Source organism: Lycorma delicatula, chromosome 4 (assembly GCF_047948215.1).
Source record: "Lycorma delicatula isolate Av1 chromosome 4, ASM4794821v1, whole genome shotgun sequence".
Lineage (NCBI taxonomy): Eukaryota > Metazoa > Arthropoda > Insecta > Hemiptera > Fulgoridae > Lycorma > Lycorma delicatula.
In genome coordinates, this window is record NC_134458.1 from 22,491,713 (window position 1) to 22,506,824 (window position 15,112).

The window sequence follows — 15,112 nt, forward strand, 5'->3', positions numbered from 1 at the left end:
CAGAATAGAAACGACGGTGAACCGCATTAAGCCAGTCGAACGACTGATGAAAAAAAAAAAAAAAAAAAAAAAATTAGGTGGATGGCTTGTAAAATAATGGTCGTTCTATATTCAGATCTTTATGCGTTCACATAATATTTGTAGTTTCATTAAGCTAAACGATTCTGCGGATGTATGTGTCTGTATACTGTAAATTATGTAATTATTTTACGTTATAAATATTTGCAATAATCTAATTTTAAAATAATAGTGAAACAATATTTGTAATAAAAAAATTGTTTTCGTTTCCGGCAATGTTATTTATACTTTTAAATTAAACAGATCTGGGAAAATTTTGGTTTGAAGTAGAAACAAATACAAAATGTTAATACAAATCTAATTAAAATGCTAAAAAAAAAAAACAACCGTTAAAGCGTCGGTTTTACGATTTATTATTCTTTGTTATAGTTTGGAAGTAAAGAAATAACAAAAATCTGTGTTTACTATATGTTTGCACGGGTGCAAGCGTCTATACATTCAGATGTGAAATGATTTAAGTGCAAGAATTCAATACAGCGTATTAAATGTAATCGATCATTAATTACGTAATCGAGAGCGCAAAAGTGCTACTTGAATACCGGTTCATTCGTAACGATACGATGACGACTCCGATAAAGGCCTATACTATACGACATTAATGCGAGAGGGCTAACGTGTAATTGTCTTTTAAATGAAGAAATCCAAACGACACAGAGTAAGAAACAGTAGCGGTCGTATGAGACGTAATGATGCCGCGCGGTGCGGTACACGGCATCGTAACGGTAGTGGGGAGCAGGGTTCTGTTATTGGTTAGAGAAGAGCACGCCTTCGATGGGCGTGTCGGAACCGAGTTCGGTGTCACACGGTCATTCGGATCCGTCTTATCAGTGATAATAACAACAGTGCGGTGTTGTGAACAACATGTGAACCATGTCTAACACTAACTCGGACACGGAAGAAATCGCTCAGCAGCCGCAGCTGCCGCAGCAAAATCAGCAACAAAATCAACAACGTACTTCATTCTGTATAGAAGCTTTATTAGCGCCGTCAAAAACACCGAGTAGGAGTCCATCTATTTCACCCGGTTCTGAGGACTGTCACTTCTTGAAAAATCAAAATATTAGTCTAGTTCCACGACCCGGCCTTCTTACTATGTCGGCCGCAATACTAGCTAATCAAGAAAGCGTGTACGGTCACCTACCGCCTCCAGGATCTGCCTTCCAACCTCCTCCTAGAACCGGTCTTCCACCCGGTAAAACGAATCCGCAACCGGTATCTCCGGGTCATCTACAACAGATGCAATTGGAGTGGCTTGCTAGGGCGGGAATGTTCTATGCGGCTCCAAGACTTCACGATATAACAGGTACGAAATCAATTCTTATGAATTAATAAGACGATTTTTACAGTTACTTTACATACTATTTCACGGACTTCACTATCCCTATTAATAAACGACATTAAAACCGATAATTACTTATAAAATAGAAAAACGACAAAACATTCGCCGATGTTAGTAACATTATTGTAAAATAGAGGTAGAAAAAAAGAACGTTTTCATTGGTAAATGTCGGTTTACGAAAATAACCACGAGGGAAACACTGATACCGGATTCCTTAATATATATAGCTTAACGAACAATTTTTAACTGTAAAGTTAAAGCTTTATAGATTTATATAAAAATAAAACAGTATTATTTAAGAAATATGTAATGTAAAGTAGCGTACTTTTGTACGGAAATCTTGTTGGAGTTATTATTTTTTAAAAAATAACATTTGGAATTTTAAATTAAATAATTGCCTTCTTTATACAAATGTAATGAAATTATTGTCGTTAAATTACCCGTGATAGTAATAAATATACGAACTGGTGCTTTGTTTAATTTATATTAAACTTAACGAAAGCAAATTTACAAATATGTAAACAAGTTTTTACTTAATTTTATTAATATGTAAAGAATATTACGGTACTATTTCAAATATATTTTTATAACACTTGGACAGTTGCGCTCCATTAAAATTTTTAAATTTGAGTGATCGTTTCTTGTTTGTTATATATTCATGTATCCTTGGCTCAAACTTAAACCGTTTCGTTGCAGTGTTAAATAATCAAAATTTTACAACTGACTATATGGTTTTTTTTTTAAATTAACAAAGTTCATCTAATTTTTTTTTCACAGTTTTTATCGTCAATCAATGCTACGCACAACCAAAGTAGCTGACCCTAAATGCCTTAAGTTTTCTTTTGTTCTTCGTTTAAAACGATTCTCCACAATCTTTTTGACTTTTAAGTCATAAAATCTCTCACCTAAATCGAACTTGTTAATTATAATATGTTTATGTTATTTATCTTTCTTGTTTTTATTATATTCTCGTTGTTTTTCAAAAACATATTATTTCTACACATACATTTTTAAAAATTCACGGCTTCCGGAATCTATCTTTGGTATTCTTGACAAAATTCTTTTATTTCTAGCTTCTATAAATCATTTTGTAAATTCTTCATTATATGATCCATCGTTTGAAATTTTACTTTAAAAAAAATTTAAGTTTTTATTTTTATAATTACTTATATAGCCCTGACTAATAGCCCAAATCTAATATATGTTTAAATTAATTTGTATCATATGTTGATCTCGTAATTTGTATTTTTAATTAATTTATATCGTTTCTTTTTTTTAAATTATAATCCATTTTAAAACTGTATAAAATGTTCTAATAGAGATTACTATTACCGTTTACCGTAATCCTACAAATGCGTATCTTATAATGATTCCATGGTTTTTTAACAAATATATTTTCTTACTTTTTCTCGTAAATATAAATACGAGTACATCTGTGATAAAAATTCTACATCTTAGGACTTAGTAAATGATTTGATCGATTTTTTCTTCTAATTATTATGATAGTAAAATAAAATCGAGAATTATAGAAATAAAGAATACATATGAAAAAATATGTTTATATTTAGTGTTGTTTGATATTTAATAATGTTCTTATTTTTCATTATAATGTAATAGAAATATACTTTACTGTATTTTTAATCAAATAATCGCTCGTTCACTGATATTACTTACGAAATCTGTTCTCGACAGATTTCTTTCTATTCGGTTACACGAGTTCTTTATATAGGGATAAATTTTACTGATTTAATTTGGTGCTAGAAAAGATATAATGCAATTTAATAATTACGTAACAGGAGATTATTAAATAGAATTAATTAATTTTAGTCGGCTGATCAGTGTTTTATTACCAGAAATTTCTTGATTATATTTTCAACGATATTAAAATCATTAAGTTATCTCATCGGCCTAATAAATAATTTAAAACAGAATACGGAAACGGATCTTAACGAAAAATTGTGTATTTACTTATTCCCGTCATCTACTGGATTTGTTTCACATTTAAAGAGTTTTTAAGTGCGATAGAAAAGCGAATATCTTCGCTTTATAAAAGGCGGCAAAATAACAAGTCAAAATCTTTTAAAAAGCGATCCGTAAAACTTCGTAAAAATCACATAATAAGACTAAATAATAAACAATACTAAATTACATCCCTACTGATATGAATCTGATACGTAAAATATTTCATACGGTGAGCCGTTTCATACCGGTACGTCAACTTCAGCAAATGAATGGCTGTTATTGTAACTACAAACATATAACAACAAAAACTGACGTTAATACAAATAATTAATATAAAAAAGTAAATTATTACACTATTATTATTATTATTTATCGTGTTCATGCTATTCTTTTCAACAAAAAGGATTGCCAGGAACAGATAAGTACGTTACTGATCCCTGCCCTAAAAAGGGAATTCATAATTACCCGTCTAAAGTCTGTAATAAATAGCTTGAGGTAAGAAATACAATCGTATTCTCTAAGTAAACCGATACAGAGATGAAAGTATTATCGTCTTTCGCCTACGTACAGTAGAAGACCAATATGTCGGTATGTACGGCTGTGAATTAAAACCTGTATGTAATTTCAAAGATTATCTCCTCATCGATTATCTTTGTCGTACATCTTTTCTTATTTTTTGAAAGAGCGGCAAATATATTACATCTCATCTTGTATTAAAATTTACGAGAGTAATTTGTAAACATAGAATTTCTTCTCGTCGTATCTACCAGGACAGTTTAACAGAAAAGTATTTGGAAATTCATTTTCCCGGTTCCAAATAGGGTATACTGTTCGTTTTTTAACATCGTCCTCTCCAGATTTTGGATCGGCATGTTATATATCGTAATAAAAATAGTTGTAGAAAATACGTCATAAGACCAAGTCAGCCCTGAAAGTAGGACAATAATGTTCAACAATAACAAAATTCTATTAGCGAGCGTACTATGGAAAGCGAGGAGTAAAGCGGTTTCCCGTCGTTTTCTTCACCAAGTTATATACTATGTTCATGACAACGTCATACTTACCGAAATATAACTGATATTCAGCCTACAAGTGACATGTCTTCTCGGTTTACTATTTGGAACGGGCCGAATAGTGAATCTTAAGGTAACTCTGATGTCTAACGTTTGTTATATCTAATGCGCTTTTTTTACATATATTATTTAAAACGTTACTTAAAAGTTACGTATATTATTTAAAAGTTATTTGACTGAAGTAATAATGACACGTACAGCTGAAAATATGTAAAGGATCAAAACGAAAGGACGCGTTTAAAAAAGGGAGTTCTAGCAATACTAACAACTCTACTGTAGCTTAAAAATTAAAACGAAAACATACATATGAATGTATGTAATCAATCCTTAAGAGTATTTAAACGAAGTACCTAGTTAAATAGATTAAATCTAAAATAGTATCTATATTGTCTATCGTAAATCTAATGTCAAGTGCGACACGTAACGTTTAAATATAATACAATACATATGTAAATACAATAAGGGCCGGAAAGGCGATAACACACCTCTAACACAATTAAATCGAATCGTGTGTGAAATTCTCTAACTCTTTTCTTAATAGAATAGATTCTCATCGAACACGTTAATCGTTCCACTTCATTAATTAAATTAAGGCTATTTACACCTCTAGCTATCGCAGCAAGGACACTAGTTCGAGAATATTTGAATAATTTACGCTTTCTATTATTCATGTATGGAATCCTGATACCTGTACTAGAAATATCATCGTAGACGAATCCAAGCATCGCTTTATAAACTAAAGTAACCTGTTTATTTCTTCTATATTCTAACGAAGCGACGCTCAAGAGACCGTTCACTTTATAAGATGTTTGGTGTGCACTCAGCCCTCTCTGGTGTAACTTCCAAAGGAATTTTCTTTGTACGGCCTTCTATCATCAAACTAGTAATCACTCTGTTATAACCCAAATCACAGAACAGTACACTTCATGATCAATCTGACGAATGTTCGGTAGGAAGTCGATACTGTTAATTTACTTGAAGCGCCTAGACAGCTGAAAAAGCAGCCCGAGATTCCTTCCGGCTTTTGATGTGATGATATCCACGTGTAGCTTAAAAAGTAACTTAGCATCAACGGTAATGCCTAAATCACAAATCGTTTATACGCGAGGTATTTCTCGGGCCCTATTCTATGTTCGTACCTCACCAGTAACGTCTTCCTAGCCTAGATCATTATACAGTCTTATCGAGATTAAGAGACGATTCGTTCTCAATAGACCGTTTGCGTAATTCATAGACATCCTCTGGAAGGGTCGATTAATCTTAAAAGAATTCACTTCTTGCTGGAGATTTCACCGTTAATCTTAACTTAAAATATTCTACTATACAGATACGAATGGATCCGTCTAAGCATAGTACCCTTAATACCGTACATTTTTAACTTCTGTAACAGGATGTTGTGAGGAACGGTATCAAAACCCTTCCTGAAGTCAAAGTAGATGGCGTCAACCTATCTACGCGACAAAAGATACCGTTTCATTTAGATTTGTGGCTGTAGATCTCCTGGCCACAAATCCATGCTGCCGACGATCTTTAAATTTACAGAAATTTTCATAGAGATGGCCGTGCATCACTCTTCAAAAACTTTAGCCGCTACGTTTAAAACGAAGACACGTCTATAATTCTGATAATATATAAATTCCCTTTCTTAGAGATAGGTATTGCTTTTTAGTAGACACTAAGAAATTCACCAGAACGTAGACTAAGATTGTACACGCGAGTTAAAGAAAGTGAAATTAGCTCAACAATACATTTTATTATAAAAGAATGGAAGCCGTCCACTACCAGCTGCAGATGTCCTCTAAGTCTCGTAATACATTTCAAGATTTTATTTTCGGTAACATCTAGACCCCAACGGTTTCCGAAATGTGATGGTCCTTATTATCATTAAAAATTCTTATACACTTATTAACAGGCTGATAGACCGATCTTAAATATTTTACAATTTTCTCACTAATTTCTTTTTCATCCGTTATATCCCAGTCTTGGATGTTAATCGGATGTACTCCACAAGAATCCTTCGTAAACGAATTTATACGTTTACAAAGGTTTGCAGGTTTTGTTTTTAGTTCATCGTCTACATTTCTGCCTCTCTCAAAGGCCTCTCCTTAGCAGATACTTAATCCTTTTCTTCATATAGTAAACTCATCATAGCAAATATCATAGAAACGTTTTTTTCTAATTTTTACGAGCTACTCGCTTACTCTTAACGCACTTAAAGAGCTCCCTGGAAAACCAGGAGGGAAACTTACTTGAGTTTATACTCCTTACAAGTATGTGCTCAATCGTTCTTTTGGATAGAATATTTGAAAAGGCACCGGCACATCACTAATATTTGAGGAAGCGTAGACTGCACTCCAGTCCGTCTTCTTAATAGCATTAAAAAGATCGAGGAAGTCTACTGTAGAATAACCAACCACAAGCTTGCCCATTACAGTTAGTAAGGACAGACCTTTCAACATAATCATGCGGGAAAAATAAGACGTCCTTATTTAAAAGTTATAAGACTTCCTTTGCCCGCACTTACAACGTTCAAAATCGAAGGATGACTAGCAAATTACATCGGTGCGATCTACTATCATCCGTAAACTCAAACAGAACCTCAGCTTTTTCCTTCGCATAATAGCGAATATCGGACTTAAGGGACAGATTATTCTAATCGATTTCTGACGCGTTAAAATCATCTAGCGTTACGATTCTGTATCGATCAAAATCAAGTTCATTGGACAACCGATTGAAATATACAGTTAGCACTTCAGGACGGGTGTCGGGCTAAAATAATGAATTCCAACCGAAAGATTATAACCGTCCTTCGTGCGCATCTCGACGCGAACGCGTTCATTGTTTTGTTAGTATTAATAATAATAAAAATATTAAAGGCGTACCGCATCGCATAATTATACAGTCTTTTATACAGTTTTATATTATACAGATTTTTGTATCTCTTAATATTGAGATACAAAAAACAGATTTACGAACGAAACATAGAGAACTCGACTAAATCTTGTTTGGTAATACAAGATATGCTTCAGCCATAAGTAGTAATAGTAAATGTTAAAAATTATTTAGCGATATTTTTTTCGTATTTAAACAATTCTTTTTTAAATGTTACCTGGTCTAAATGATAGTAGATATCGAAAAAATCAGTAACAACGACTGACATGACACTTTATGTCTGACTGAAAATAAACTTACTTGGTGAAGTAAAACCGACAACGATGAGTTTTTTAGAACGAATCGTTCCCACCTTTAACGGGAAAGAAAATAATCTATATACCATTATTTGTACATAACTGACTGATTAGACAATCGCAATAACTCTTTTTAACTTATATACATTTTGTTATGTCTTTTTATATTTTGATAGCGTAGGTGTTAATAAATATACGTATTCGAGATCTATTTTCCTAGTAGGAACTATTTGATTATAAACATTTTTAACGTGAAAATATTACAGTTAAACATTTCGTTATCATCTCGACTTAAAACGACAGGATCCGTTCAAGATTTTTAAAAGAGCTTCGTCATATACCTTTGCCGACAGTCTGTTTACCGCTGCTAATTTAAATTATCAATTATCTCAAATCGCTTGAAAGTTAACAAATTTGACTGAAATAACAGCTCTAGAAGAATCTGTTCGGGAAAAATCAATTCAAAATCCGAGACGGTCGACTGTTCTTCAAAATGACGATCGAGGGTCGTCCTTAACGCTCTCTTTCGTGTACACTCTTTTGTGATGTTAACGCTGTATAAAACAATCGGTCTTCTATGAATTTCAGCCGTTACATCTTTTCAAAATTTCAAAAATGTATTATTTTACTTTTACTATTATTACTACTGTTATAAAATTTATTATTTAATCATATTTCGTTTAATCGATCGTCTTAAACGATTCAATACGATTTATACGAAAGTAGCAAATAAGCGAAATAAGCGAGGAGCTAGAAGCGCTATTCCGCAAACAAGAGATTTCAACAAATCGGTCTATTTAATTGTTTATTTCTACATCCATAATGCTTTGCATTATCAGGTTTTCGTCTTTGACAGAACGTAGGTATTTTATTTAGCGACCTTTCGGACGACTTTTTTGCGGGACCGTTTGAAGAAACACATATTCCCGTTATTTAAATATTAATGACCGCTCATCGAAATCGTGAGTTTTTTTAGTCATAAATTCACGGCGTTTGTAAATTCGGTCGCATTTCAGTACGTATATCTCATTTCTTTTTGTTTTAAAATTATGGAAAAATCTCACTTTACAAACAACAGTAATTTTAAATTACTCGATCGGCAAATAAATTAATGTCTTAAACTATTGAAAACTATAAGTTTAATTTTAAAAAAAGACGGTTTTGTTTGTAGGAGAAAATAGTTAACATTTTACGATATAATTTTGAAGACTCGTTTCGGTTTCCGAATACAATTTGAATCGAATTGTCAGTCGTAAAATACAATACCGGTCAATGCCGGTCAAAGTCATTAACCTCTTAATGGGATTCTGGATTTAACTTTATTTTACAAAGAATTACGAGGATCGTTCGATAATTAAGGAGACGATGGCAACGGCGGAAAAATTACTTAATAGAACGAACCGAAACCGTCTGAAGTTCAAGTCAGTACTCCTGAATAGAAAATATCAGCTGTTCGAAAAATATTTCTATTATTATAATCTCATTTATTTCCAATATCGGCTTGAAACGTACTCCGTGTAAGAACAGCGTGCTGCGATATGATTTTTGTTTTCTGAACGTGTAAAGCCGGCCGAAATTCAGTTGCGGATGTTACAACAGTGCGGTGAAAAATGTATTAACCGTGGAAATTTTTATAGTCGAACCGTTTAAATCGGAGTGAAAAAGCGTAACCGATTTTCAGCTTAGCAGAAGGGCTTCAGTTGCCCATTTCCCGTCTGCGGAAGAGGCTATAGAGCCTCGCGATGGAGGCATGGAGCTTGAATGGCACACCACGACTAAGGGAAGATCCTTGTATAGGTTTATAACAGGATTTGGGGGGGATGGTATGCCTCGAATTCATTTTTAAGGGCAGCGGGTGCCCAGGTGCTCACCAACCATGTGGATTTGAAGCAATATCTGATTCGGTTTCGCCTAGCGGCTGATGAGTTGTGTGTCTGCGGGGAGGTCCAGTCGAACGAGCATATGATGTTCGACTGCCCTGCTCTTGGGGGGGCCAGAGACCGGGCCACCCGGAACTTAGAGGTCAGGGGAAAAACTGGCCGCTCATAAACGGCGAGTCAGTGTGGCGAGAGCCGCATTGTCGGACCGTGTGGGAGTTCCTCGATGAGGTTGCCATGTTCAACCGTCATCGCTAGAGTTATTGTTTGATTCTGGTTATATTGATTCCTGTAGCGCCGCTGTGGGAAGTGTTTCCTGAGTTAATGGCTGGCCTCCAGGCAGATATAAGGTCCAAGCGCTTTAAATGGTGGACAGGCACTAGCTGACTGACAGCGACCGAGACGTGACGGCCTAAATTGCTGTCTTTTTATATATTTAACTTTATTGTTTTATTAGTAACAAGGGGTGCGCCTCCCCGATTTACTTTAAGTTTTGACAAGTAAGCGGGTGGTGAATAGCACCCAGCTTAATCCGCTCACGCTGATAGAGAGCTCATTAGGAGCTTTTAGGTATTTGGGTCGCTAAACCGTTTTTTAGAGGCACAGTGGCCGTTTCTTGGCACTGACATTTGGTCTATGCTCTAGGGCGACCGAATGGCGGTGGGGGGTGGGGGGGAGAAATGCCAGTTAACCAATTAGCAAGGGCTAAGCTTTGTTCAACCGGCATCAGTAGTTAATCTAAGGGAAAGACTCCTACCTCGTTGCTGTGGGAAGCTACCCAAGAATTATGGCTGACCATCAGCCAATTAAAGCTCCAAGCGCTCTAATATCGGGGGACAGGTACTTGCTGGCATTCAGCGACCTAGGCGAGGCAGCGAATTTTTCTTTTGACGAGATAAATTTAATTTATTGAATGTAATATATATTTTAGTAGTACACGAGGTGCGCCTGCCCATTTTAGAATATACAAGTGAACGGTGGGATACGAAGCAAGTAGTGTGTGTTACCGTGCTTAGTTCGCTCACGTAATTAGGTAAGGTCTAGGAGCTAGTAGGACACTGGTCGCTAAACTGATTTGAGGCTCAGTAGGCGGTTGTGGCACAGACATTCGGTCTTATGCATTAGGGCGACCGAATGGGGTGGTGGCGGGAGAAATGTCATGCAAATCAGTTAGCAGAAGGGCGGTAGAAGTTTCGACCGACTCCGTGTAAAATCCCATTAATGATCTTATTCGCAAGGACAGATGCTCAAAAATTTGAGAAATCGCTGAATTTATAGACTGTCGGAACTGTCTGTTCCGTTTGCCACGATAAGCTGAATTACCACAAAATGTCTTCGAGGTGGGTTCCGAGAGGGTCGACTCAAAAACATATTATACGGAACTTAAACGACGGTGTTTTGCAAAAAATAATTTGTGTTCGAAAACCGGAAACCGAAACCAGAATCGAAAACCGGAATTCCACAACTTCCTTCTGTAATACTTGTTAATTTCTCTTGAATCGACTATTACAGTTGTACGTCTGTTACCTGTTCTTTTACATATTCTACTTTTATTAAGCTTTACGTAATTCTAATTCTTCCTTTCCGGTTTTTATCTTCTATCTCCTTCCGTAACTGATACCCTTTTGTAGGAATCATTTCCTTTGTCGCTTTTATTTTGATAAATTAATTTTTTCAGTGAATTATTTTTAATAAACCTGTTTTTTAAGCTTATTAAATAGCTTAAAATAGATAAAAGCGGAATTTTCTATACTATTTTTGTCAATGAAAAATATGAAAATTAATCTATAATATAGAAGAATATTTGTAGTAATTTATTGAAATATATTCGATAAAAAATGTATTTAATGAAAAATATGAAAATTAATCTATAATATAGAAAAATATTTGTAGTAATTTAATGAAATATATTCGATAAAAAATGTATTTAATAAAAAAATGAATAATACAAAACGTCTGAGACTATTTCAACAGTTTATTTAAACAAAAATTAAAACGTACAATCTTCATATAAAGAATTATCGACGAAATTCTTTTAGGAAAATTCATATTTGGTTACAGTTACGATTAGCAAAACGTCCATAGGATATCATTTATTTTGAAAAAGGAAATGTAATTCAGAACGATTTTTTGAAACAAATCAAGAGTACATATGGGTACATACATTTGCAAATTGATTTAAAACAATCGTTTCAAGCACCTGTTGTTTACATTTTTTTTTTTTTAAATCGATAATCGGTCACAAGCACCTATCATAAATATGATAATATTTTCGTGTAATTATTTATACCTTTGGTAATTATACCCGGATCAAATATTAATCACTCATTTTTTTGAAGGGGATAAGAGCTGTATTTAAATATCGTTTTAAATGTGATTTAAAAAACAATTAAAAACCGCTTATTAATTAGTAATAATATTTTATTTAGTACATGGTAATATTAATAACGTTCAAAAGTTAAACAAAAAAGTAATATGTATATATGTGTGTGTATATTTATAAAACAAACAAGTCGTGAGCGATTCATAATTAGTGCCTGGCAAAAACTAAAATAAAGAAAAATAAAGATAAATTAAAGAAAATGTATATGCGTTCTTCTTACGGTGTAAGAATTATTTTTTGAAATTCTGAGTTTAAAGAGTTAAAATGGAGTGACGATAAAACTTACTATTTTTTGATTTCTCGGAAACAAAGGAAGATATCAGCTTGCTTTTAGGTGTGTGTAATATTCATGTGAATGTTTAAAAACCCATTTCTAGAGTTTTCTAAATTCGACCTTGAAAGAGGTGAAGAAAGGTAAAAGTTTTTTAACAATGATTGCAAATTTTCCCCGTTTCAGACTATATTAAATTTTTATTCGCTAGATTTGGGCTTGAAAATACCCTTCAGATAAATATCTAAATACTATTTTCCAGTTTTTTTGAATTTAGATTTCATAAGGGTGTGCCGAGTACGACGCTACTGATCGACCGACATAGCCGCGGCCACTGTTACTGTATGTGCGACGCGATTGGCTGCACATATCTCCGGTTGCATGATCATAAAATAAAAAAAGATTTACCATGGAAATGCAACTAACGATATATCGCGGACGAAGCCACAAAGGGGATGCTAATAAATATATATATATATTAACAATATTTGTATGTATATTTTTATGCATATATAAATTAGAAGAAAATGTCTTAACATATATATTTATTTATTGCACGTAAACAACTCAAAAACAAAGGAAGTTCTCAATTCGATCGATTTATTAGTTTTTATATTTGTTCAAACCTTACAAGTGCACCGATTTCTATGATTATTTTCTGATTTTTGGTTTATTAAGTTTTCCCAGATAAAATTATCTCTTTTAAACCAAAAATTAAATGATATTTGTAGAGGAACTGATATTTTTTTTAATTTGTTTGTCGTCATTATTACTTAATATTAGATTATTTTCGAAGTATTTTCATGGGAAATTAAAGGAGATAAGAAAAAAACTTGGGGTTAAAAATAAAAAAGATCCCAAAATTTCGTAAAATCGTACCACATCCGCTTTATTCATTAGACCAGTTGTTATTTAACGTCATTTATCTGCATTCCTTTTTTTTATTTTTTATAGATCGCAGGATTTTACCTTTTGCATTATTTTTTCGAAAAGTTTTTGTTTTCAAAAGAGTAGCTATTTTCATATATCTACTTGTATTTTTTTTTTGTCTTCAGTCATTTGACTGGTTTGATGCAGCTCTCCAAGATTCCCTATCTAGTGCTAGTCGTTTCATTTCAGTATACCCTCTACATCCTACATCCCTAACAATTTGTTTTACATATTCCAAGCGTAGCCTGCCTACACAATGTTTTCCTTCTACCTGTCCTTCCAATATTAAAGCTACTATTTCAGGATGCCTTAGTATGTGGCCTATAAGTCTGTCTCTTCTTTTAACTATATTTTTCCAAACGCTTCTTTCTTCATCTATTTGCCGCAATACCTCTTCATTTGTCACTTTATCCACCCATCTGATTTTTAACATTCTCCTATAGCACCGCATTTCAAAAGCTTCTAATCTTTTCTTCTCAGATACTCCGATCGTCAAAGTTTCACTTCCATATAAAGCGACGCTCCAAATATACACTTTCAAAATCTTTTCCTGACATTTAAATTAATTTTTGATGTAAACAAATTATATTTCTTACTGAAGGCTCGTTTAGCTTGTGCTATTCGTTTTTCTTTAATCTTCCTTCTACTATTAATCTGAGGCGTGAAATTGCTTCCCTTGTCCCTATACTTTTCCTGAAACCAAATTGGTCTTCTCCTAACACTTCTTCCACTCTCCTCTCAATTCTTCTGTATAGAATTCTAGTTAAGATTTTTGATGCATGACTAAACTAATTGTTCTGTATTCTTCACATTTATCTGCCCCTGCTTTCTTTGGTATCATTACTATAACACTTTTTTTGAAGTCTGTATTTAAAAAAATAATAGTAAAAAAAAATTTCTTTGAAAAATTAGTCTTAAAAAAATAAAATTGACTATTTTAAACCGGGTTATTTGAGTCTTAAATTAAACTTAAGATTTAGAAAGCTAATATAAAAAGGTTTAATCGCAAGGATTGATCGGCGCCAAATTAAAGACAATTGGCCGCCGATAATTCTTAAAGGTTAATCGGGTGCTGACTTAAAACTGTAAAATTTAAAGCATTGAATAGAATTATTTTTTTTATTTTGATTTTTAATGTGTTTTTTAAATTTATTTTTATTACTTCCTTATAATTTATAGTATCCTGGTTGTATTCTTTTATAGAATTAGTAACTAGTTAATAACCGGGTTAGTAAAACACATATTTCACGTAAAAGTAAATATTTAACTACAACAAAAGAAAAATAATAATACAATTTTTTTACGACACGTATAAACTTAAAATTACAACAATAGGCGTAATAGAAATTAACGATCATGTACACTCCCGCATGTGCTAATGTGTATAAATTCTTGTATTAGGTAATTTTTAAACTTTGAAATTTTTGATAGTCCAGCAATCAAATCAAAGAAATTCTAACCGGTTGATGCTACGATATATACTGTGTTCACACAAGAATGTTCTGTAATTGGTCTGCGGTTTGTCGGTAAACATTAGTCCACCTTAATATTTCAGTGCCTTGAGAATAAATAACGGTTAGGTTTAGGCCGAACAGTTTAGCCTGTAGGTTGGGGTTGCGTAAGAAAAGACCCGAACCAGTGGGGTGATATCATTTATGATGCCTCACCATTAGAGTGGGCCATGAAAGAAAAAATGTAAAGAACCGACCGGTGAGCCGATCTGCCATGCCTGACTTACTGCCGGTAGGTGAGGAGGCTCATTAAAGTATAAAGACACGCTCCTGGGTCGAGCTTTAGTTAACTGTTGGTCCGGCCCAGGGGTGTAGGAAAAAAAAAGCTTAGCCTGTATAGGAAGCGAGATGGTAGCAGTGTGAAAGAGTCAGTATTCCCTCCTTACAGACATATCATTAAACTTTCAACGATGACGCTACAAATTTAAGTCGTTAGTTTTATGAAACGTAATATACTTACACCGAAGGGTTTTTTTTTACGTTTTATTTTATTCATTTAT

General features: G+C 33.5%; 1 protein-coding gene across 1 annotated transcript in view; it reads left to right on the forward strand.

Moving 5' to 3' along the window:
• Positions 1 to 759: 759 nt before the first annotated feature.
• LOC142322821 (uncharacterized) overlaps positions 760 to 15,112 on the forward strand; it is a 208,808-nt gene continuing 194,455 nt past the window's right edge. Inside the window, exon 1 of the mRNA XM_075361893.1 lies at positions 760 to 1,381. Coding sequence (XP_075218008.1) covers positions 949 to 1,381 — 433 coding nt within the window. The 5' untranslated portion in view covers positions 760 to 948. The remainder of the gene's footprint in view (positions 1,382 to 15,112) is intronic.